This window comes from Chenopodium quinoa, unplaced genomic scaffold, assembly GCF_001683475.1.
Source record: "Chenopodium quinoa cultivar QQ74 unplaced genomic scaffold, ASM168347v1, whole genome shotgun sequence".
Lineage (NCBI taxonomy): Eukaryota > Viridiplantae > Streptophyta > Magnoliopsida > Caryophyllales > Amaranthaceae > Chenopodium > Chenopodium quinoa.
Genome location: NW_018743381.1, coordinates 1 through 23,572, shown reverse-complemented (window position 1 = coordinate 23,572; position 23,572 = coordinate 1). Strand labels below are relative to the sequence as shown.

Below are 23,572 nucleotides of genomic sequence, written 5' to 3'. Positions count from 1 at the left end.
TATAAAATGGACACTTATTTTATTTATATTTGATGTGTTGTTGCATATCATGTTAGATTAAAAGCAAATACATTTAAAATTAATTTCATAATTCTAATTTTCTTACAAATGTTCAAAGTTAGTGAATGTACATTACAAACTACCTAACTAATGCATCCCACATGTCCCTTCTCAATTGATATGCTTGATCCCATCCATTGACACTATCCTCGTGGTGTTCCTTCCACCAACCGACGATCGGAGGGAGTGGTGAATCAGGTACAAGGTCAAGACGGATAAAATGTGATCCACCAACTGTAGCAATCATAAACTCTCGAGTCGGTGACTGAACCCCGTTGCGTGCCCTAAGCGGTAAGACTGTGATGCATGGGTAGTAGCAAGTTGGTACTAGGCCTACTCCGAGACAAATCACCCTTGCGTTGAACCACGTAGCAATAGGAAATAAATCTTGAATTGTAACCATCCAATGCCGGTCCCCGACAGCCCCACCATCCCATCGAATACGCTCCACGTTCATCCAAAGTCGCCCAAGCCCGTAAATCCGTTCGTACAAAGTAGGATGACCAGCGATCTCGTTCGCTATTGTTTCCCGAGCGTCAAACCACTGATTTTGATCGCCAAAGAAGAAGTCGACGACACAACGAAAGCCACAGTTCCCATCACCGATGACATCCTTCCAAAACGTAATGTACGACAACATTGGGGCTGGAAGCAAGTTCAAATACCTGCATTGACTAATGTCACTTGGATCTACAACACAAAATTAAAAGATAAATTATTAGTAAAGCTACAAGTATTAAGTTTACATATTTTTATATTAAATATAGAATTTTAGTATTACCTGGTTCTGGGTCACCACCACGTCGAGTGTGTTGACGGTTCACATGCTCGAAATAGCTACGATCACGCCTAGTGTTATTTCTCTTCGGTCGACCACGAGTGTTAAGGTTGATATGTGGTTCTTCAAGGTGTGAATGATCTGGATGTAGCTCCTCTTCAATGATTCGCGTTACATTTTGACGTACGGCCGGGTCACTTTCCATGACTTCGTCGATTAGGGACCGAAAATGTGCAGCCTCCTCGGTCGAATCATTTACCACTTCAGGAATGTTAACACCATCACCAATAACCAGTATCTTCCAGAAAGAATGAATTTGGCTGCTATACAATCCTGTTTGTGCAACTATCGAATCATGTATCTGGCAAGCACATGGAAGACCATGGGTCACACGCATAGCACATCCGCACCGTTCATGGACCTGGTAACTCAAATCCCGCATCCTTTTCGTCTCCTTATCCGGAACTTTCAAGCAATGTTGAGACACTTTGCCATTTATACGTGACAGTGGCAACTGTCTGTACATCAGACCAATTTTAGACCTTGATGCCTCCAACTCATTACGAATTTGTATGATGCGATTACCGATATGACAATGGACTCGGGCCCATACGGTATCCAAAGCACCTGCCAATGATTCTAATTAGTAAATTCAAATACAATTACGTAACAACGAGAACAACTAATAAAATAATACAACTAACCTGTGGATGATTCAAACCAAGTTTTCACTGCTGAATGTTGGCTCTCAACTCTGCAGTTGGTGGTGTTACCAAAATGAAGAATCTGGTTCGTCCAAAATTTCACAAATTTCTCCTTATGACAAAGCCATGTTCTCTGAACATACTGAATCACTTCCGGATATTTTCCCCACCTCACTTGCATGGCAGTTAGAGCACGATCATACTTCGCCTGTGTTGTTGCATTCACGATTTTGAACCATCTCCCAGCTCTAAAACTGACACCAACCGTCTTGTTTCCAAACATCTTCGCCACCTTAGCCTCCACATCTCTGTTGATGTGCCATAGACAGAGTAAATGTGACGTCCCTGGAAAGACTTCTCTCAAAGCCGCACAAAGCCCAAGATCACGGTCTAAAATAAATACAAATGGCTCTATATCAAACCCAATCAACTCCCTTAATCTCTGCAACACCCACCGATAGCTAGCCGTGCACTCGTCGCGCATGAATACATATCCAACTAGAAAATTCTGGTTTGTCGGTGTCACGCCTACTACCTCAAAGAAAGGCATGTTATATCGATTGGTCTTGTAAGTAGAATCCATACCTATGACATGTGGGTATGTGCGGAGTATGTTGACCATGATCGGGTGCACCATAAATGCATGTTGCAAAACGTTGTGATCATCGTTCGTGACCCAGTAAATGTATTTACTCTCTCTCGCCAGATGAAGAAATTGCTGAACAACTCCTCTTCCTTCGGACATCTCCATCCTGAAGTCATTTCGGCAATTGTAAATGTGTCGGATGTTTGGATGATCATCAGGATATTGCTCGGCAATAGTGGACATGATGTTACGGGGAGCAACCTTAGACTTTGTCATGTCTCGCACAACCTGTTTTGCACCCGGACTTAATCCACTCACTTTACGGTGACCCTCTGGGTACACAATCATTGGGTGGTTATGTGTCCCGGTGTGATCATTTTTGCAATGATCTTCCAACTTTCGGTGCTCACATCATAATATATCTTGATGTAGAATGGACAACCATTAGCTTTGGTTTTGGTGTCCTTCCGTATCGCGTTCTCCAAATCTCTTGGCTTGCTCCTTCGTGACCGATCACATCGCAAATACCGATACGGCCGACCATCTCTGGTTTTGTTATAAGACGATTTCACCAATATAAATCCCAATTTTATGGAAACACCATCAGCCCATGTAACTGCATCGTCAAATGTAGGAAAAAACGTATCGGTGACAAAATTCCCACTATAATTCACACCGTCACCGCCTTCCTCAGATTCCATATCCTATACAAATTAAACAAAACATGCTTTATGTCAAAATAATAATAATAATTATTATTATTATAATTATAATAATAATAATAATAAAAACAATAATAATAATAATAATAAAAACAATACTAATAATAATAATAATAATAATAATAATAATAATAATAATAATAATAATAACAATACTAATAACAATACTAAAAACAATAACAACAAATACTAAACAATAACAATATTAATGATAATAAAAAATTATAATAACAACTACAAAAAATTTTATAAGACCATAACATTAATTAATAAATAATAATAATAATAATAATAATAATATTAAAATTATATTTCTACTAATTAATAATAACAATATCAACAACAACAACAATAAAAATAACAGCAACAACAACAATAATAATATCAACTACAACAACAACAACAATAATATCAACAACAACAAAAACTACTACGATAATAATAATAATAATAAAATTAATAATAATAATAACAACAATAATAATAACAACAACAATAATAATAATAATAATAATAATATTTTCAATAATAATAATAATAATATAAATAATAATAATAATAATAATAATAATAATAATAATGAAACAAAAAATAAACATATTACTAATAATCATATTAATACAACAAAATTACATTAATTATCAAATACTAAATCACAACAATAATCACAAGACCACGAAAAAAAAATACATAAAAAAAAACTTAATAAACATAAAAAAAATTAAATAAACGTACTTAACATTTTTTTTAAAAAATATGAATAGGGACATCCGCCTAAAATTTCCGGATGTACCATGGAACATCCGGATTTTTTAGGCGGATCCCATCTTCTGCTTGAAATTTCCGGATGTTCCATGGTACATCCGGAAATTTTAGGCGGATGTACCTAGGACATCCGGAAATTTTAGGCGGATGTCCTAATTACCGAAAATAAAAAAAAAAACTTACAGAATGATCCGACGCATTCTCCGGCGTACGTATGTTCCACTCGTCGTCCATGACCCAAGACCCGTCGGAAAATTTCACGATTTTTAAAAATAGAACATTTAGGTGGTCGTGGGGACCGATTTGGTTGCAAGGCCGTGGGGACTGATTTTGGGAGGCTCGGGACAACAATGTCGTGAAGTGAGGGGACCGTTTCATGTATGGTGTCCAAATGGGAAACAAGGTCCTTTTTATAACACAAATTGCATAAAGAACATAGTGGTCCATTCAAGTAAAAAAAGGAGCGTTATCTGGTAAATTGGGAGCGACAAATAGCAGTTGAGGATAAAGATTAATTATCTTTGTCCCACCTATCAATTCCCTATCTTTATCCTCCTTCCCTATCCTTCTTATTTCTATCCCTCAAACCAAACACCTAATAAAATTATTAGGTGAGTCACATGACAGGGTTTTATACTTTTATTAATTATTACAATTAATTTTCTGTGAGTTATTTACCAAATTATTCCTCCTCCTCTTTCTCAACAGTCAATTCAAAAACAATGGCGAAGCACGAAGATGAACCAGTACCAATCTATACCTCTCTAGAACCCGTTTATGGCGATGGTTCGCTTCTCGAAGAAGCAAGGCTTCGTTTTGACAAAATGAAATCAAAATTCCAACAATTGTTCTCTCATCCTCCTGAAATCTTCGCGCGATCTCCAGGTTTTATAATTTTATATATTTTCAATTTTCTCTCTCCTTAACTTATGCTAATTTGATTGGTTTTTTGGGGATTAGGGAGAGTTAATTTGATCGGAGAGCACATAGATTATGAGGGGTATTCGGTGTTGCCGATGGCGATTAGACAAGATACAATAGTTGCGATTCGAAAGAGGGCCGAAGATGAGGAGAAACTGCTTCGAATTGCGAATCTCGATGATAATAAATATTCAATGTGTACTTATCCTGCTGATCCCAATCAGGTTTATTTTAATCATCTCTCGTTTTTATTTTATGATAATAAATATTCAATGTGTACTGGATAATTTATGAGGGAATACAGTACTCCCTTAGCATAATTCTATTTAGATGGAGTAATGGAGAGGGGTATAATTATAGATAGGTTACTTGGGGTTGGGACAATGTGTCTTTTATTCTCGAACAGAAGACTATTATGGACACATGACTAGCAATTGTGCATACTCATATTAAGTTATTTCAGGACACAATATTAAGCTGAGATGTTTGATTAACTCTGTTTCTGTTATAACTTGTTTTCCTATAGTTTACTGCTATGACCAGAATATTGTTCTTGGTACAAGTCGCAGACGTCATAATTAATTTTAATCTATTATGTTATGCAGGAACTTGACTTGAAGAATCTCAAATGGGGTCATTATTTCATCTGTGGGTAAGAATCGTAGTTTTTTTTTTTTTTTTTTTTTTTTTTTTTTTTTTTTTTTTTTTTTTAAGATTATATTGCTAACTGCTGATGCATTTTCATTTTATTTTTTAATCAATCAATCAGCTCAGAACGGATTTTTAGTCTTCCAAAGTTTATGCTGCTATAATTTTTTTATTATTAGACTTTTTTGTAATATATGCAGATATAAAGGCTACCATGAATATGCCAAATCAAAAGGTGTAAATGTTGGTGAACCTGTAGGCCTGGATATCCTTGTAGATGGAACAGTGCCAACTGGTATATTTTCTTTCTTTCTTTCTTTTTCACTAATATTGTCACAATTGTTCTGATTAGCATGGGAAAGAAAAACTATTTTTATAATGATCTGATTAGGGCAGTGCTCATTCTGAATTGTATTTGCGATTCCTTTTTCACTTAGGTTCTGGATTGTCAAGTTCGGCAGCTTTTGTTTGCTCTTCTACAATTGCTATAATGGCTGCTTTTGGGGTTAACTTCCCTAAGGTATTTATAGCTCTTTGTAGTAGTTAATTCTACTGCTCGCTGATTTTCACCTTAGTTGCTTTCCAAAATCCATTTCATTAATTGGAAGAAAATAATTGCATTTTCTAATACTGTTCTAAGCTTGGAAATTACTTTATCACAAACTTGCTTGAAATGATCCAAGACTCCCAAGAGGACAGATTGCTTTTCTTTCCATATGGATGATCTATTAAGTGGAAATTTTAAGGGCTATCTTCTTCTCAAGTCAGACTGTATCTATGTCTTAGAGCTCTCTGAGATCACTTTAAGGCCTATCTTATAACGCTGGTATTATTTTATTAATTGTTACTGATTTGGGGAAAGCTTTTAAGACCATCTCCAATGGTGAGACTCAATTTTGAGTATTGAAATACAAAATGAGTTGTTTTTTTACCTCCAATGGTGATACCCAACCTACTTCTCTATTTAGCAACTCATGTGAATGCTAATTTCCCAATGGTGAGACACTCTAAAATATGCTAACATCACTTTCAATTTATGGCCCACCAAATTCATATTGTAAGTTTTTTCAAAAAAAAAAAACACCTAAATAAATTACAAAATATATTATATATTGATAAGGGGGCCCAAACTTTTTGTCAAATAAGACTCAAAGTTGAGTATCTAAACTTAGCAACTTTCATTTAGAGTTGCTAAGTTTAGATACCAACTTATTGGTATCCTTCGCAAAAAATTCTCTCTTAAGAAACTCTCTCAAGTCTTACCATTGGGGATGGTCTAACAACAACATGACCTACAACTTTACTTTCGATTATAAAATTCTGTTATGCTACTTGAACTTGCTTCTGCATGATGAAAGCATTATATATTGGACTGGTCTTGCACAATTTATATCGGATGGAACAAAAGGCTGTAACAGACTGTACAGTAACAGCTTATATACTATAGTCATGTGTAGTTTACTGTCTATATATGTCTTGGTTGCAATCTAGATTTTAATTTTCTAATATAATTTCTTTTTTCAAATTTCATTCCCTTTTTTGCAGAAAGAAATTGCACAACTCACTTGTGAATGTGAGCGGCACATAGGGACACAGTCTGGTGGAATGGATCAGGTTAGACAGCATATTGTTATATATTTAAAGGATTTTGAGTAAAATGAAAGACTTCACTGGGAACAATAAGTTCTGGAGTACAACGAATATTTACTGAAATATTCACAAACTACATGCAGTTTGTCAATGTTGTTGAATTATTTTTCTGTGGAGTTATCTTGTCTTTAGAAGTTTTTGAGACCACTTCTTGCTAAATAGCTACTCCTAATATTCAAATGTTGAACTTTGTAGGCTCAAGACTTACAATTTACAAATATACTTTCGTATTTTCTTCATGTTGGAAATTATATACTATAATCTTACCCGCTCATTGCTTTCATAGATTTTTATGTCTCTGTCTAAACTATACTACAGTTCACATTCTCTGTTTTCTTCTCAACTCGTATCGTTCCAGGCGTTTACCTGAACTTCTCTTGATACTCAACTATTAGGGTTCCATACTGATTCAAGGCTTTAGATCAATATGCTCTTGATCTGGTTTGGCATCTGATTGCTCATTTTTGGATCTATAAAGAGCTCCCTATAAAAAATATTACTGCATAATATGAAAAGACCCCACCTAACTTCTTTGACCTGGTTTGGCATCTGATTGCTCATTCAAGGCTTTAGATCAATCAATGTTGAGATTATTCTATTTATCAATTGATTTAAGCGTGTTTTTGCTAGGCAATTTCTGTCATGGCCCAGACTGGATTCGCGGAGTTGATAGATTTCAATCCTATTCGTGCAACTGACGTAAAACTTCCAGCTGGGGGATCATTTGTTATAGCACATTCATTGGCAGAGTCTCAGAAAGCTGTCACTGCTGCCACAAATTACAACAATCGTGTGGTTGAATGCAGACTTGCTGCAGTGAGTTTATATTCAACTTGTCTTAACGCTTTGAATAAAAATTTTGATGGTTACAAAATCATTCATTCTACATGAGTTCTAAGTTCTATTAGGCAGTTATGATGAGACAGGAGAAAATCAAAATTTGTGACATTGTTTTTCTTCCGATAATTTTGCTGCCGACTAAGCTGAAGATTATTAAAGAATGTGTTAAGCAGCTTATTGATTAAAAATTTAGGGTTGATATGACTATATGTGTGTTTGATGCAATACTGTTGATGTTTGAGTTTTGCGTTAAAGTTTGCTTGTTTGACTTCTGCAGATTGTGTTGGGTATTAAGCTTGGAATGAAACCAAAAGAGGCAGCATACAATGTCAAAACACTTTCTGATGTTGAGGGCCTCTGTATGTCCTTCGCTGGCACTCGTGGATCCACTGATCCTGTACTAGCTGTCCAGGTACCCCTGCATACCTTATTAATAGTAGTTGTCTCTTTGTACCTATAGCATCATCCACGGTTTAGCTGTTTTCTGTTATTTTAGGAACCGAGTAATGGATTATGCTATGAAACCTTTAATTAGAATGTGTTGGGTGTGGAGAGAATTTTATTTAGGGAAAGTTGGTGTCACGTTATACGATAATATTATTTAACAAAGTGCTCATATTGTGCTGCACTATCAATCACCAACTGTTTAGTTAATTCTGAAATTTGACTAGGCGTAATCAATCCTTTTTTACCACTATTTTGACGATGCAAACCTTCCCTATTTTTCCAGGAGAATCTTAAAGAGGAACCATATACTGCTGAAGACATTGAGAAGATTACTAATGAGAGTCTGCAATCAATCTTTAGCGACTCCCCAACTTCTTTGGATGTTTTGAAGGCAGCCAAACACTATAAGCTGCATCAGGTATAATACTACGGCCCAACACTATGTCTGGTGATTGTTAATTTAATTTAGACCCTTGCAACTATGTTTGCTTTCATGAATCCTGATTGTGTCATAGTTACCAGACATCTGTTGATTTTATCTTTGGCTATTGTAGATCCTAATTTGTATATAGCTGGTTGTTATGCACTCAAAAACATATAAAGATGCAACTCTGTAGTTGCTGCATGTTATCAGACTCTGGGAATAGGTGTTTGACAATGTCACTATTTAGTACACTTCTTTTCCTTTTTCAAAATGTTTCAATTTTCATCAAGGGCGTCTTCTCAATTTGGAAATTTGATACTTTATATCTCATCCACTATATACACTGCAATTGTATTGTATTGTGCAATCTGCTCTAGCTGCCAATTTATAATGAAAGAGTGGAATTTTTTTGTCTTTATGTCCCTGCTTCTTTTTTTTTTTTTTTTCATTAGTTGTTCTTGGAACACTCTCTTCTCTTTCCTTTTCTTTCCCTTCCCCCACCCCCTTTTTTTTTTCCTCCTCGGATCTTTTTCAAGTCATCATGGTAATATTTCTAAATTGTGAATTTTTCTTTTGCTATTTCTCTGAAGGTATTTTTTTTTTTTTTCAGATGGTTTTAGATAAACTTTACATTGATGTTAAGGCTAGAGTGTTTCACTGATGGATTATTTTATGATTCTTTGATCCATCTGCTGTGTTGTATGCTTGCACACCAGTCACCACTGTGGTAGAAAATTAGTTATTTTTTCCCCTAAATTATGCCTAATGCCAAATCATCTTTCTCCAGAGGGCTGCTCATGTGTATTCTGAAGCCAAGAGGGTACATGCTTTCAAGGATACAGTGTCCTCAGATTTGAGGTAAGTTGAAATTTAGCTTTTGGCTGAGCATTTGGATCCTTTTCCCCTGTCGTGTATCTTTTAAATATCATGCTGGACCCTATTACCCTTTCATTCTGCTGGAGACTGTCATATGCAGTGAGTTATTGACTAAACACATGGAGAGTCACATAGCTGTTGTACCCAGTAGTTTGAAACAAATATTTGACAATTATCTGTAGTAGCTGAGATTAAAATTTTACGTACCGTGTATAAATAGTCTTTTGTATACTTATATTCTACAACTTGTCTTTGCAGTGAGGAGGATATGCTTAAGAAGCTTGGTGACCTTATGAATGAGAGTCATTATAGCTGCAGTGTTCTCTATGAATGCAGGTATAGAGGCATTAACCACTAGTGATGCTAATTTGAGTTCAATTTAATTATTTGATGAAGTCTTCCTGTGTACGAAACTACATGTGTCTGGCTGTTTTAGGTCGACCTGAGAGTGTTTGAGTGCTTAACTTTTATTTATGAATTTAAGCAATATTTTTCGGGACTTGTGAGTGTCCTGAATATGATGAGATTTGTGAGGAATGAAGGAGAATTGTAGCAAAACCTGTATTGTGACTAACTATAGCATAATGTTATATCACTTGCTCGTGGTCTCCTGCAGTCCTGCTTCACTTAAGTTGATCAATAGAACACATTAATTGTACTGTTAATTTTAAATGGTCTAAGGGTTAGAGTAAGGGAGTGGCAGGGCATGAGGAATACTGATCATATAGGTCCATCTTACATGGGGCCGATGGGGGGCTATCCACCGTTCTGTGCTTTACAAACAAGATACACATGCCTGAATTGCAACTTTGACTGCTTAAGGCAATTGGAATGAGTAATTCCCTTGGCCATTTCGATGTTTTGACAGCAATTGTGCTTCAAAGTGGAGCTCTGGTGGTTAATCGGTTGGATTTGTCTGCTGTTACTGGCCACTTGATTTGCGCTTGGGTGTTTATTTCGCCTTCAGTTTTTCCTATAGCAATATATAGGTCCTTTTGATTTCTACTGCTGGAGGAGTGGAATGTAATGCCCTTCACCCTCCAGTTTCTTTATGTAGTGTGGCAGTATATGTAGGATCCTTTGCTTACTAGTTGCAGACAGGGTGGAATGTATGTAATGCAGATGTTAGAAATTGGAACATACTTTATTATATCACTTTTTCTTTGGCGCTTCTTGATTAACTGAGATTTTGTTTCTTGGTGGTGAATGGGTGACTTGTAATATAGCTGTCCTGAGTTAGAAGAACTTGTGAAAGTTGCTCGCGACAAAGGTGCTCTTGGTTCAAGGCTTACAGGTGCCGGATGGGGTGGCTGCACAGTTTCTTTGGTAAAGGAAAGTACAGTGCCACATTTTATCCTTGATTTGAAAGTAAGTTCAACTAAACACCTCAGGATTTAATAGAGTTTTGAAGTGTGCAACCCGAATATAAGAAGAATTATCTGACCCATTTTGTGTGTCTCTATCAGGAGCACTTCTACCAATCGAGGATTGACAAGGGGGTGATCGGTAACAATGACCTTGGTCTCTATGTTTTTGCCTCAAAGCCATCTAGTGGTGCTGCCATCTTTAAGTTTTAGATTGTCCATTGCTGCCTGTTCATCTTTGCACAGCCAAGTTTAGTTTTGGGACGTTTTAGGAAACTAAGCTTCCCGAAGAAAATAATTACAAATTTGGTTGCGTGGCAAAAGTATTTACAAAAATAAGCTTCTGGGGTAAACCGCTGCCTCGGGCAGCGTTTTACCCTCTATTTTTTTTTAAAAAAAATTCTGCTACAAAAACGCTGCCCCAGGCAGCGTTTTTATAGTTTGACTTTTTTTTTTTCCCTCGTTTATTTTTTTTAAAAATTAATTAAAAAAAAGGCAACAGCATAAAACGCTGCCCCAGGCAGCGTCTTATGCTTAAACATAAGACGTTGCCCCAGGCAGCGTTTTATCTGTATATGTTTACAGGTAAAACGCTGCCCCAGGCAGCGTTTTACCTGGTTGGCAGCACCAAACCAGTTTCTTGCCCCAACCCTCAAAATCCTTCCAACACCACCCCCAACCTCCTTCCACCACCTCCAACCCCTTTCCACTACCGCCCTCCACCACCACCGCCTTCCACCACTACCACCACCTTCCACCACCTCCAACCCCTTTCCACCACCGCCCTCCACCACCTCCAACCATCACCTCCACCACCTTCCACCACCACCTCCAACCATCACCTTCCACCACCGCCTTCCACCGCCTTCCACCACCTTCCTCCACCGCCGTCCACCACCTTCCACCCCGACCTCCCACCACCACCACCACCTCCAACAACCTTCCACCACCACCACCTCCAACAACCTTCCACCTCACACCACTACCTTCCACCACCACCGTTGACAAGTCAATATATACATAAATCAAAACATATTGGGAAACAAAGAACATAACACACAAATGTTGACCGAAAAACATTTATTATATTAGAAATGTAAATGTTATATACCTAATCTATACAAAAATTTTACTACATGAAATAACTAAGCTAACACTATCCCGATTCATCTATCCGGGGCAATTGATCTAGGTCAGGTTGCTCGGCCCTCTGTCTGACACGCCGCCGCCTGTAATGAGTAATGGTGGTGAATGGGTCTAGAGGCGGCGGGGGAGTCAGCTGGCTGGTATCTGGCACCTCCTGGGAGCCGGACGGCGCAGTGCTGTGGAAGGTGTAGTCCTCTGAGAATGTCGGCGTCGTAAAATCACCTCCACAACTACTCTGTCCGAGCTCGAACTGCGAATGCATCGAGTGGCCATCATACGTGTCCCGTTGGGGGACGAGGTAGTCGTGTCCATATCGACGCAAGCTGGCCATGCCCATATCCCGAACCCGCTGGACCTCGTTCCCGGTGGGCCCGTCAGCCAGGCTAAGGGACAACGCGTCAACCATCGATGTCATGTCTCCCGCCTGCAATAATCATTGATCAGTTATGCATAGAAACCTAAAAAGAGATGAAAATTAATCGGTTGGAAGTGAAACTCACATATCCATAAATCACGTCATATGCTGGATGGTAATGGGTGGAGGGAGGTGTGTAGCTGGGGTTGATGAAACGCCGGGTAATCCGCTGGTACCAGACCATGTACGGATCGTGAGGCTGGAGGACGCCCTGCATCGGTACACCGCCCACAACGAACTCCAGTCGGCGATGCCAGAGCTCTACGTACGCACGATGCTCCACCGACCAATCCGTCTCTGCCTTTCCTCGTCGGTCAACCCTGTGCAAACGAGTGCTGGTGTCACATGGCTGAGGGACCGGCTGACGTATCCCATATTGCCGCAAGACCCGGTCAGGGAGGTGACTCTCCACAACCTCAAAACAGATCACCGGGGTCCGAGCACGCCACTCTGCCTCATGCTCCAGCAAATGACCAGGCATGGCCTCCACTAACTCAGGAAGGTACGGATCCCATGTCACCTGCACATACACATCAAAAAAACGTCAGTGAACGCTAAACACATCAGACAGTAGAATAATGAGTACAAGTGAAGAAATACCTGGTCCTCAGTAAGTCGATCGAAGGCGTCTCGGAAGTACGGTAGACTCCTCGCCGCATGGGAAAGTGTGAGTCTAGGGGCAACCCACCTGCATCCGTATGCCTCGTCAGGTGTAGGAAGAGGGGGAGCGTCGTACGCCTCGTACTGCTCGTCTTGATCCAGTTCCCCCGGTCGATGCCTGACTGGCCTACCTGGCCGCCCGACGTGGAGATGCTCCCAAGACCAGAACTGTTACACGAATTAAAACGTAAGTGTTTACTATTCATCTATTAAACTATTACACTAATTGGTGAGTTACCTGAAGGACGACCAAAGGACCTCCGATCTCGATTGCACCACGGTGGGACGCTCGACATAGATGGCGATACAGTATCGCCAAACAAGCACTACCCCAGCTGTACGAACGGATATGGTCCCAGTCGTTGTCTAACAACTGCAGGTGTAGGAGCTGGAGGTGGCTGCCGCTCTTGTTGCCGAACAACACGCCAGCGACCAAGAAGAACAAGTAAGCTCGGGCGTGTCTCTGAACGGCGGCGTCATCAGCACCGTGATGAAGCTCGCCAAAGGTCTCTCGTAGCCAACCTATCCTCAACCCAGTTCCCCGGATATCTTCGGGAGCAGGCTGAACCCCAAGAACTCGAACTACAAGTCCTACAGGATCGACTAACGGGCGTCCTGTCACTGGAGTCCCGTGTATAGGAAGCCGCGTAAGTATCGCGACGTCACGCAGGGTCACAGTCGCCTCCCCTACAGGAAGGTGGAAGGAGTGGGTCTCTTGTCTCCACCTCTCCGCGAGCGCAGTCACAAGCGCTCGGTCGATGGCCCTGAAGGCCATCCGGTGAATTCCTCCAAAACCAGCGAGCTCGATGTACTCTAGGACGCGTGCCTCGACGGCCCACCCCACCATTACTCTGGCTGTGTGGTGCCTGCAAACAAGCGGCTTCGCGGGATCAACCTGCAAATGAAATACATAAACGTAAGTGTAAAACGATAATTTCAAGGAGCATTCTTAAGTATGTTGGCATAGGAAGTAAATGTTACCGATTGATCCCATACGGCAGTGCTCCGGTGCGTGGCCTGGAGTGTAAGCACGGAAGGGTCAAGCGGTCCGGGCAAATGCACCTCTCTGTCCATGGTATCTGTTCACTGACTACGGTATAGATTAAACACAAATATGATTTAACAAGCATTTTGTTGGGTACAAATAGGCACCATCTCCACATAAATCTCGGTGGGAACACCCTTCAACGCTACAACGCTCCTTAAAGCTTTCAAATGCTTATTCGAGGACACAGGTAACACTTGAACCCCATTCCCGGTCTCAAACCTCATTTTAATGTTTAGTTCAACACTACCCGGGTTTGAACTAACGCTACTATGAACCTCGTTCATGAAATCACTGAAGGTCATGTTCGGTTCAAGTGTCAGTGGTTCCATATTTCCACCATTATACTCGACACGAGGTCCGTCAAACAAAAATTCACCTCCCCACCGGCACAACAAAACTACATTCTGTGCGGCCATATTCTACACAACAACCAAAACACATTACACTAAAACACACTAATCCATCTCTAAATCACATCCAACTAACCACTTTGGAACAACTAAGCATCACTAGGTCACCATTAACAAGCAATAATTCTATAAATTCAAATACTTAACATCTTCAATATTTCAAGACCAACAATTCTACATTATCCAAATTAATATTTAACAATCACAATTCATCAACTCAACCCTAAACCCCTAAATTCAACAAAAACCCCCAAAATTCAACATAAACCCTAGAAATTCAACAATTCAAGAAATTCAACAATAACCAATAATTCAACAACACTAACCAACAATTCAACAACACTAACCAACAATTCATGAATTCAACAACACTAACCAACAATTCAAGAATTCAACAAACATAACGAACAATTTGTAAATACTCAACTAATATTTAACCATACCTTGAATTGGATGTAATACGAAATTGGGTTGAAGAGGATTGAAGAGGAAATTTGGGAAGGGAAGGAAGAGGATTGCGAAGGAGGCGAAGGAATGAAGAGCAAACGTGATTGAAAACGAAGCTCGAGTTTCTGGTTTTACAACCAAACATAAACGCTGCCTAGGGCAGCGTTTCATTAACAAGATAAGACGCTGCCTGGGGCAGCGTTTTATGCTGTTGCCTTTTTTTTTTAATTAATTTTAAAAAAAATAAACGAGGGAAAAAAAAAGTCAAACTATAAAAACGCTGCCTGGGGCAGCGTTTTTGTAGCAGAATTTTTTTTTTAAAAAAATAGAGGGTAAAACGCTGCCCGAGGCAGCGGTTTACCCCAGAAGCTTATTTTTGTAAATACTTTTGCCACGCAACCAAATTTGTAATAATTTTCTTCGGGAAGCTTAGTTTCCTAAAACGTCCTTAGTTTTGCCTACCGCAGTCCCTGTTTTTTTTGTCTTAGCAAATGAACACCAGTTACATCTGTGGAGTAAACCTCCACTCTTGTTCTGTTACAGGAAATGTATAATTTAATGACAATAAAGAAAAATAAGGCGTGAGCAATTTTATGTCGTGTGAACTGATTTTCGTATCTTCATCAGTTATATGGAGTATAATCTTCAGAAAGTGATCTCGATGCAATCAAACAAATTTCACCTTTGACTAAATGATAATTTTAACTCTTAACAAAATTAAAGTGAAGATGGATTGGGTCTTTATTATTGGACATACCCCCCTCTAAACTAGTTTTTTGTACAAGAACTAGCTTGAAATAGACAAAGAATTGGTAGGCATGTCTATCTATAATGACCCCCATCAAGTAACACTTGATTTAATGGTAAAGGTTTGGCTAAGTGACTTAGAGATTATGGTACTAAACCTCACTAGGTGCTCTTTGGGGATGAAGGTTTGTGAGAGGTTTCGGTTCAGTATAATCATTCTTTTAAAAATAAAAAGAAAAAGAAAAAGAAAATCTCCCTCAAACTAAATTACTAAAAATAGATACGAAGCTTTAAAATGTACTAGTAAGATTTCATGAAAAAACATCAGAGAAGATAAATGCTAGTCTGTGCTTGAAGTGTTGCTAAATATGTATAATGTATCCTGTGATTCTGTGAATATTAAAGCTCATAAATGAAGCGCATATAGAAATTAAGAAGAGCGTTGTGACCTTTGGCTTTGGCTTTGGCTGGCAAAAGTCTGGCGTTATGGGCATGGATAAATGATAGCAAATTATTTGGGGATTCATTCCTCTGTTTTTTGTTTGATATTGGCTCCTCACCCCTGCCGTACCTGCTCATGTTCTTGATACTTCCAATGACCACCAAATGTTGATTTTTTTTTTCTTCTTTAGCTGAGGAGCGTGACTCCACATATAGCATGGGTTTAGAGCGTTGGACCACGTGTAATATTACGAGTACTGTTAAGTTTGTAACGGTTATAATTGTTTTATTTGAATAGATACGATTACAAAATATAATTTGAACTTTTTGAGAACAGATGAAAAATGCCCATAAAGGGATTATCAGAAGGAGACAGAGGGAGTAATTAAATATAGAACCGCTACAGGTGATAATAAGAAGCTAAAGCTCAATTAACTTGATAGATAGTAACCAATAATACATACGGAGACTCCGTAGTAATTCGAAAATATCCGAACCCACAAGTCCACAACAGTACAACTTTGTTTTTCTCGCTCTCTCTGAGTATATGACCCGAAACCCATCAATCAACTTTATAGGACAATACACAATAGGACAAAGGATCAAACAAGCAAGATTTTTTTTCCTAATAATGCATGTCATACGAGTTATGAATTAAATGCAATGTCCGAGTTGAAATACAAATTCAGTTAATGATTTAGTGAAATAAACGTCAATCTTGGGTCAATTTGTTTCTCAGCATCACCCCACTCAGCTACTCTATTAATTCTAGTTGTTGTTTGTTGAGGGATTAAGATGTATACGATGAGTGGTGGTGGCACGAGGCTTAATGTGCTCGTGCTCATGCTAATGAAAGCGATTACATGGCATTACAGGCAAGGTTGATATAGTAGCCTAGTAGGGTTTTGTGATTTTGAGACATCACAAGGTGGTGTAGGGACTAGGGACTACTAAATTGTAAATTGGGAGATAATGTACATATCTTGTGACATGTATTTCCGGACTTCTCGTTTTCTCATTTAGTTCCCATTTACTATGAAATACGAAGTATCAGTTATAAACTAACTAAATTAGATTATTAATTAAGTGCATCAAGTCCTTAGGATACTGGCCATGTTTGGTAATTGGTTTTTCAATGGCTTTTTGGTTAGCTTTTGGCTTTTTTAGGTGGTCAAACAGCCAAAAAATGTGTTTGGTAATTGACTTTTTAGTCAGCGAAAAAACTGGCTTTTAAGCCAAAATGAAAAAGCTGTTTTGAGTAGCTTTTTTGTTGGCTTTTGGCTTGTTGGCCCACAAATTATCTAATAAACAGCCAACAACCAACAATTAATTTACCAAACACTTCTATAAACAGTCAGCTTAAACAACCAATTTCAAAAGTCATTATAAACGACCAAACATTCCAGCTGGTCAAACCAGCCAAGTGAAGCAGCCAACCGCCAACAGCCATTTGCCAAACAAGGCCACTATATTTCTAGATACAACTGACTTTATATAGTACAGTACTAACAAATTGTATTACTTTTTTAAATTAACCATATATATGAAGTAGTATTTATTTTTTTTGAAATTTTATAATTTATAAAATGTTCTTATTTAGGCTAAAGATTTCCTTAAAAAAAAAAATTTAGGCCAAAGATTTGAAGAATACTACTTGTAATATATATCTTGTCGACAATGCATAAACAATTATTTTTTAAAAATAAAACTCTAAATATACTTCGTACATATTACAATTTTTTTTTATTAATTTTTTTAATAAAAAAGAATACTTTGTTCCGATAACATTACATGAGAGTGAAGTACGCAATAACTAGTTACTAGCTAGTATAAACTCGTACTATTCTTTTGTGAACATAAACAATAAAAGTCATTTTTTTTTAAGCAATAAAAGTCAATTATAAAGACCTTTAATTATTCCCAATTTTCAGAAAGTACATGAAGTAAATAAAAAAAAAAAAAAATTTAAAAATCAAATTTGCTGTAGACAATGAAGTGCATTACATTAATGTGATCCATCAATACCGGGAGAATATACAGGGATTAAATCTCAAACACCTGAGTTTATTTGTTCATATGATGCTAATTTTATACTCTACTTTCCAGTTTCCACAAAACAAATCCACATAAAAAGTACCCACATTTATAGAAGCTGCACTACAATAATAAGAAAACATTGTTGAGTAAATTTTGGAGCTAATTTCTTGTTGATCCACATGACCACATCTACGCCTGTTTTTCTGAACCTCTTGCTTTCAAAGTTGGTTATCAACTGCTTTCTTGTTCCGTTATATTCCACTAGATTTAATGCACGTAATGCGTGTTTCAAGTTTTAAAAACCATATACGAGACAAGCAATAACTTTAAAGAAAATATGAAAATAAGGGAATCCGGCCCCAATAATAATGTATACTTTGTATGTTAGCTAGACACCAAACTGATTAAGAGTTTACTTGTAAAAATACAGTACGGTAGAGATTATACTAGAGACTTTAGCACATAGAGTTATATGATGACTAATTTTTTGTTTTTTTTCCATAAATATTTCTCAATAACGATGATTGATGCCACTATTGGCATAACTTACACCTATTTAAACAAAATGTTTTCGTATAATTGTAACAAGTAATTAATGTACAAACTCTTATATATTCCATTCACTTGTATTTTATTACATTATCTATCTTAACACTAGCATCAAAGATAGTACAAGTATAATGATAATATTGGGTAGTTGGGCTAACATCACCAAAACACTAAACTACGTAGTAATAAAATTTCAAAGAAGCCAGTGCCAAAAAAAAAAAAAAAAAAAAAGGGGGGGGGGGGGTAAAGCAAACAAACAAGATGAATCTTTATTATTTGGTTGTGGGGTCATTCAAAACTCAATTGTCGACTTTCTTTTTGAGTCTTTGCAGCTTACTTTATGTGCTATTTGTTAGAGCTATATTGTCAATCATTCTCAAAAGAAATATTAACTTTTTAAAACTTTTGATTTATTTAAGTATTAGTGTATAACATACATAGGACAACATTAATAAGAAGTTAACAATAATTTTAGGTTTATTATATACGTGAAGTGACCAACTTATCCTTAAAAATAAATATCCACGTACTCTTAAGAAGTAAAGTATGTGAAGCCTTAAACATTTGAAGCCTTATATGTGAGACAGACTTCAAATGTTTTACTTCATACAATTACAAAGTATTATTTTTAGGGTTATCTTATAAAATTTCTAAGGTAACTCAGAATGTCTTCTTTGTAATACTCTATTAGTATTACCATATGCTCACTTGATGCAATGCTCTTGAACTCAAAAATGAGCTTACATACCTACTTATTATTAAATATTAATTGAGTAGTATATAAATGTAAATTCAAATCTGTTAAAAAAAATGTAAATTCAAATGAATCTACGTAGTATTATATTCCGAATGTATATTTAGGCGATTTCAAAATAGCTTGAAAAAAGAGGTTGATATTATGTGGAAAACTTGTTATCATGGTGTGATGACGTCAAAAAAAAAAGTCCCATTGTTTAATTGTTTATTGACTTTAATTAAATAGACTGAAAATATTATTACCTCCGTTAACATTTACTTGCAACTTTGGGGTATTATTTGATAGACATAAAATATTCTAAAGTTGCAAGTAAATGTTAACGGAGGTAGTATTACTCCTATTAATTTCAATATTATACGGAGTACTTTGAGCTAAGTGGAGCTCCTCAAAAAAAAAAAAAAAAAAAAAAAAAAAAAAAAAAAAAAAAAAAGCTAAGTGGTGATGAATGATTACGGTTATGGGCCAACCTATTCTAGTTTTAAATCGAAATTGGCAGTTGGCTAGGTAGCTTATAAGTATAAACTAATTGCTCACTTGGTATAAAATCAAGTCTTCCTAAAAATAAAATTAAAAGGCACATTGGTTTTTTCTATAATTTATTATGTGACTAATTTTAATTTAGCTGTAAAGGACACAAGCATGAACTGATCCTTTGAATTTGTTATTTGTCATTGTAGATGTTGACTATTAATACACGAAATGAACTACCGGCAAAACCATGATTTAAATTATGAAAAAGCAACTACCAAAGCTTATAGTAGAGCTTTTATTTGGGTTGGGTTTTATCTTGTCAAATTTATGTTTGTGCCAATTAATTAATGAGCTAGCTATAAATTATTCATACTAATCCGATCTAGCCAAATTTCATGTTTTTCTAATTATATAAACAGCCAAACGTCTTAAAAAGACTCGTCACTAACCTACTACTTTCATGCCTACTTTTATACTTCTAGCCTAAAGCCACTCTTATAAATTAGCTTTCTAACACATACACAATTAATAATTAAAAAAAAAGAAGAACATTAACAAATTGGTTACTTAATTACTTTGGTTGAGTTTACTACAAGCTGAAAAAAGCCAAAATGGTGAAAATATTTGGCTAAAAAGCATTTGTAGAAAACAAACAATTTTTTTTTAATAGAAAACCAAGCATTATTTAATTAGCTTATTAATGGTTTTTTCAACCAACTTAACTAGAAAAACCTAACTAGACATATTCAAAAGAACCAAGCTATGTATTCTACTAAAAACAACATGTCCTAATTCAATCTCAAATACTCCATAATGTTTATGCCAAACATTCGAGTCATAACAAGACAACCACGAACAAACAAATTTAATTCATTGACCCAGACTTGACCCGAACCCTTTGTAGAATACTTAATCAAATTAGCCCACCCAGTTGAACAAACACTTAAATCCAAATTAGTATTCCTTAATTTCAATGGATAGAAAGACAATTCTTTTTTTTTTTTTTGAAAACAATGGATAGAAAGACAATTCTAATGTCTTAATTAAGCATTTGGTAGTTGATGATAAAATGGGTTTGTACTTTGTAATAAGGTGTCGGTGACAATCCCGGGTTTCCCTCTTTAATTGGGTTACTTTCAATAAATTGACCCTCATTTTTATCATTTTTTTTATTATAAATAGTTTTGTTTTGTTTTGTTTTTTTTTAATTAAAGCTGTGACTCACAACATAGACTCAGTTTCTTTTACAGTATATACTTTTTAAAATTCTGGGTTTCATTCTCAAATTCAAACTTATCCTCTTACATTTTTCCCCTTTTTTCTCTCTCTAATTTTCTCACTAATTCACGAAGGATCCAAGTTATTTCTTTTTCATTTTTATTTTGTTTAAATTCTTTAATTGTCCTCGTTTTCTGCTGCTACTGCCAGCTTCGGATCTGCAGTTTCTTCGCTCCCCACAAAAGGTATTCTTATAATCTATACGCTAATTCAATTTTTTTAGATTAATTTGATACTTTGCTGCTCTTTATAGCATTGAGAATGTGATTTTTAACTTGGGTTTTTGAGCTAATTCAGTGCTTATTAATTGTTCACATTGAATTTTTTTAGGATAATATATAGTTGTTCAATATTCTGGGTGTCTTAAATTTTAAATGTTTGCTTCTAATTGCAGGGTTGCTTCCAACATTTGAGTCAAAAATTTAATTTGGGGGAACGGAAATTAGGGTTGGATCTTGTGTAAAATATATAATTAATTGAAGAAATTTTGTGGGTAGTGTGTAAATATTAGGAAATTGTAAGGAAATGAGTTCTGTTGTATTGCGGTTGAGATAAGTTATTGGAAATTTATATTATTATGATGGAGAATGTTACTTCAAAAGACGGGTATTTTGATGCTGATCTTGAAATGGGGGGAGCTTGTGATAATAGTGTGGGTGAAGAAATTGAGAACAATAACATGAAACCATTGTATTTTGAGGGTAGTGGTAATGGAGGGAATAAGTTTGAAGAGAGGTTATCGCCTTCGATTGCTATGAGTTGTGGCGGGGAAGACACGGAGAGTGTGAAATTAATGGTAATAGATGAAAGGAATGTGGAAGTACCGGAGAAGGTGGTTAAGGAGAGACCAAAGGCGATGAGTGCTAAGAAACCCCCCAAACCCCCACGACCGCCTAGAGGTTTGTCTTTGGATTCAGCTGATCAGAAGCTGATTAGGGAACTTCATGAACTTGCTAGGCTTAAGCGTGCAAGGGTTGAGCGAATGAAAGCATTGAAGAAGACGAGAGAAGCAAGGGTTTCTTCCCCCAAAAACCAGCTATTTGCTACTCTTCTTACTGTTTTGTTCTGTCTAGTTGTGCTTTTGCAAGGTAAATTTCTACCCGTGTTCTGTTTCTGTAAATTTTTGCTCCCCAAACTTTGTTCCTTGAAAATCTAATGAAAGATCTATCTGTTGGTTTTCGTGCAAAGCAGAATGAGTGGATTTTGTCTCCTATATCATTAGATATTTTTTGGTCTGATTAATTCTTCATGTTGCTTCTTTAGCGATCATATAAATACTCAATGCAATTGTAATATTTGTTTTAAAAAAAGGCTTTCTGTTCTAATGATTCTCACTTCGTATACACCACACATTAAGCTCTTCTTCATTGTTGTTATTTCTTTGTGGATCACAGTTTCATGCTTTAGGCTTTTTTTTGACTTATAATATTGAAGAAGCTTGGGAATTAAGGTTCTCTTATATTTTAGATTTTTATTTGAAGGTTAAAAAAGTATCTGTTCTGCTTGAGATCCCTCTGCTATTTGGAAGAGAATGGGCTTCAAGATGTTGATTTAATTCCATTCCTTGTTTATTTAATACATTTTCGGATTTGTATACATCAAACTGTCGGCTTCTATTGGTATAGTTGCAGAAGGTATTTCTGTTTGTTAGAGGTGGAGTTTCTAAATCATCTTTTTTCTTCAAAATCATCCTTTTTCTTTCATTGGATAACCTGAATTCAATTCTTTGAGATTATGTTATAAGCTATTCCAAATTTGGTTGAAATGTTAGTTTTGTATGTTCATTTGTTTTACTATGAATTCAATGATCTTTGGGCAAATGAAATTTAGAGCTAGCCAGATCCCATGACTAGAAGTGTATACTTAACAATCAGCTGAAAGATCGTTTGATATCTTGTATGTTGCAGGAATTTCATCTAGGACTAGTTCAGCTGCAAGCTTCCAGGGATCGCCTATCTCATCTGGAGTCACAGAGCGTAGCATTATTTCTGTTCAGCATAACCCGATATCATCAGCAAGCTATTATAACGGACCCGGTTTTGAATCTCATAGGTATTATTAAGTTCTGCAGATACTTTTTTGGTTGTGCTAGATTCTCAATACTCCAATTTGAGTGTAAATACTAGTACTTGACATTTCATTTTGGACCCAAATCTTTAAAATATTTCATAATATGGTCAAGTTCTGCCACTTGGAGTAGTGATCATGTCCATTGTACCTGAGTATGAGTAACATACCTCGCTTCTATGTTTTGTCTTATGTAGTAAGTCATCAATTAGAATCTCCTCTCATGTAGTCAATATATTGCAGATTAGTGGAGCAGTCTTCTGGGAATAATAGAGGAGAACAGGCGAGCAGAGCAGTGGGCTGAGTATAGCTTG

At 36.7% G+C, this 23,572-nt stretch overlaps 3 protein-coding genes across 3 annotated transcripts; 2 read left to right on the top strand and 1 right to left on the bottom strand.

Annotated features, from left to right (window-relative positions):
* Nucleotides 1-344: 344 nt before the first annotated feature.
* LOC110738186 lies at nucleotides 345-2,476 on the bottom strand. Its single transcript, XM_021918560.1, has 4 exons — nucleotides 1,543-2,476; nucleotides 842-1,465; nucleotides 461-750; nucleotides 345-413 (listed from the first exon to the last, which is right to left on the bottom strand). Exons 1-4 carry the CDS (start codon nucleotides 2,474-2,476, stop codon nucleotides 345-347), a joined length of 1,917 nt encoding a protein of 638 aa, XP_021774252.1.
* A 1,790-nt stretch (nucleotides 2,477-4,266) lies between these two features.
* On the top strand, nucleotides 4,267-11,124 carry LOC110738208 (galactokinase-like). The gene is made up of 13 exons (XM_021918577.1): nucleotides 4,267-4,500; nucleotides 4,576-4,760; nucleotides 5,142-5,188; nucleotides 5,385-5,479; nucleotides 5,622-5,704; nucleotides 6,730-6,798; nucleotides 7,465-7,650; nucleotides 7,952-8,086; nucleotides 8,405-8,539; nucleotides 9,333-9,403; nucleotides 9,680-9,757; nucleotides 10,648-10,789; nucleotides 10,888-11,124. Exons 1-13 carry the CDS (start codon nucleotides 4,338-4,340, stop codon nucleotides 10,996-10,998), a joined length of 1,500 nt encoding a protein of 499 aa, XP_021774269.1. The 5' UTR covers nucleotides 4,267-4,337; the 3' UTR covers nucleotides 10,999-11,124.
* Nucleotides 11,125-20,999: 9,875 nt separating this feature from the next.
* On the top strand, nucleotides 21,000-23,572 carry LOC110738207. The gene is made up of 4 exons (XM_021918575.1): nucleotides 21,000-21,376; nucleotides 21,586-22,279; nucleotides 23,099-23,243; nucleotides 23,502-23,572. The coding sequence occupies exons 2-4, from the start codon at nucleotides 21,769-21,771 to the stop codon at nucleotides 23,560-23,562; spliced, it is 717 nt and encodes a 238-aa protein (XP_021774267.1). The 5' UTR covers nucleotides 21,000-21,376; nucleotides 21,586-21,768; the 3' UTR covers nucleotides 23,563-23,572.

Excerpts from the sequence above, each read along its gene's own strand:
- LOC110738186 (XM_021918560.1), bottom strand. The coding sequence starts at position 2,476 with ATGATTGTGTACCCAGAGGGTCACCGTAAAGTGAGTGGATTAAGTCCG. Across the intron at positions 1,466-1,542 it reads TTGGTTTGAATCATCCACAG|GTGCTTTGGATACCGTATGG; the intron begins GTTAGTTGTATT and ends AATCATTGGCAG. Across the intron at positions 751-841 it reads TGGTGGTGACCCAGAACCAG|ATCCAAGTGACATTAGTCAA; the intron begins GTAATACTAAAA and ends TTTGTGTTGTAG.
- LOC110738208 (XM_021918577.1), top strand. The coding sequence starts at position 4,338 with ATGGCGAAGCACGAAGATGAACCAGTACCAATCTATACCTCTCTAGAA. Across the intron at positions 4,761-5,141 it reads ATCCTGCTGATCCCAATCAG|GAACTTGACTTGAAGAATCT; the intron begins GTTTATTTTAAT and ends TATGTTATGCAG. Across the intron at positions 5,480-5,621 it reads AGATGGAACAGTGCCAACTG|GTTCTGGATTGTCAAGTTCG; the intron begins GTATATTTTCTT and ends TTTTTCACTTAG.
- LOC110738207 (XM_021918575.1), top strand. The coding sequence starts at position 21,769 with ATGATGGAGAATGTTACTTCAAAAGACGGGTATTTTGATGCTGATCTT. Across the intron at positions 22,280-23,098 it reads TCTAGTTGTGCTTTTGCAAG|GAATTTCATCTAGGACTAGT; the intron begins GTAAATTTCTAC and ends TGTATGTTGCAG. Across the intron at positions 23,244-23,501 it reads CCCGGTTTTGAATCTCATAG|ATTAGTGGAGCAGTCTTCTG; the intron begins GTATTATTAAGT and ends AATATATTGCAG.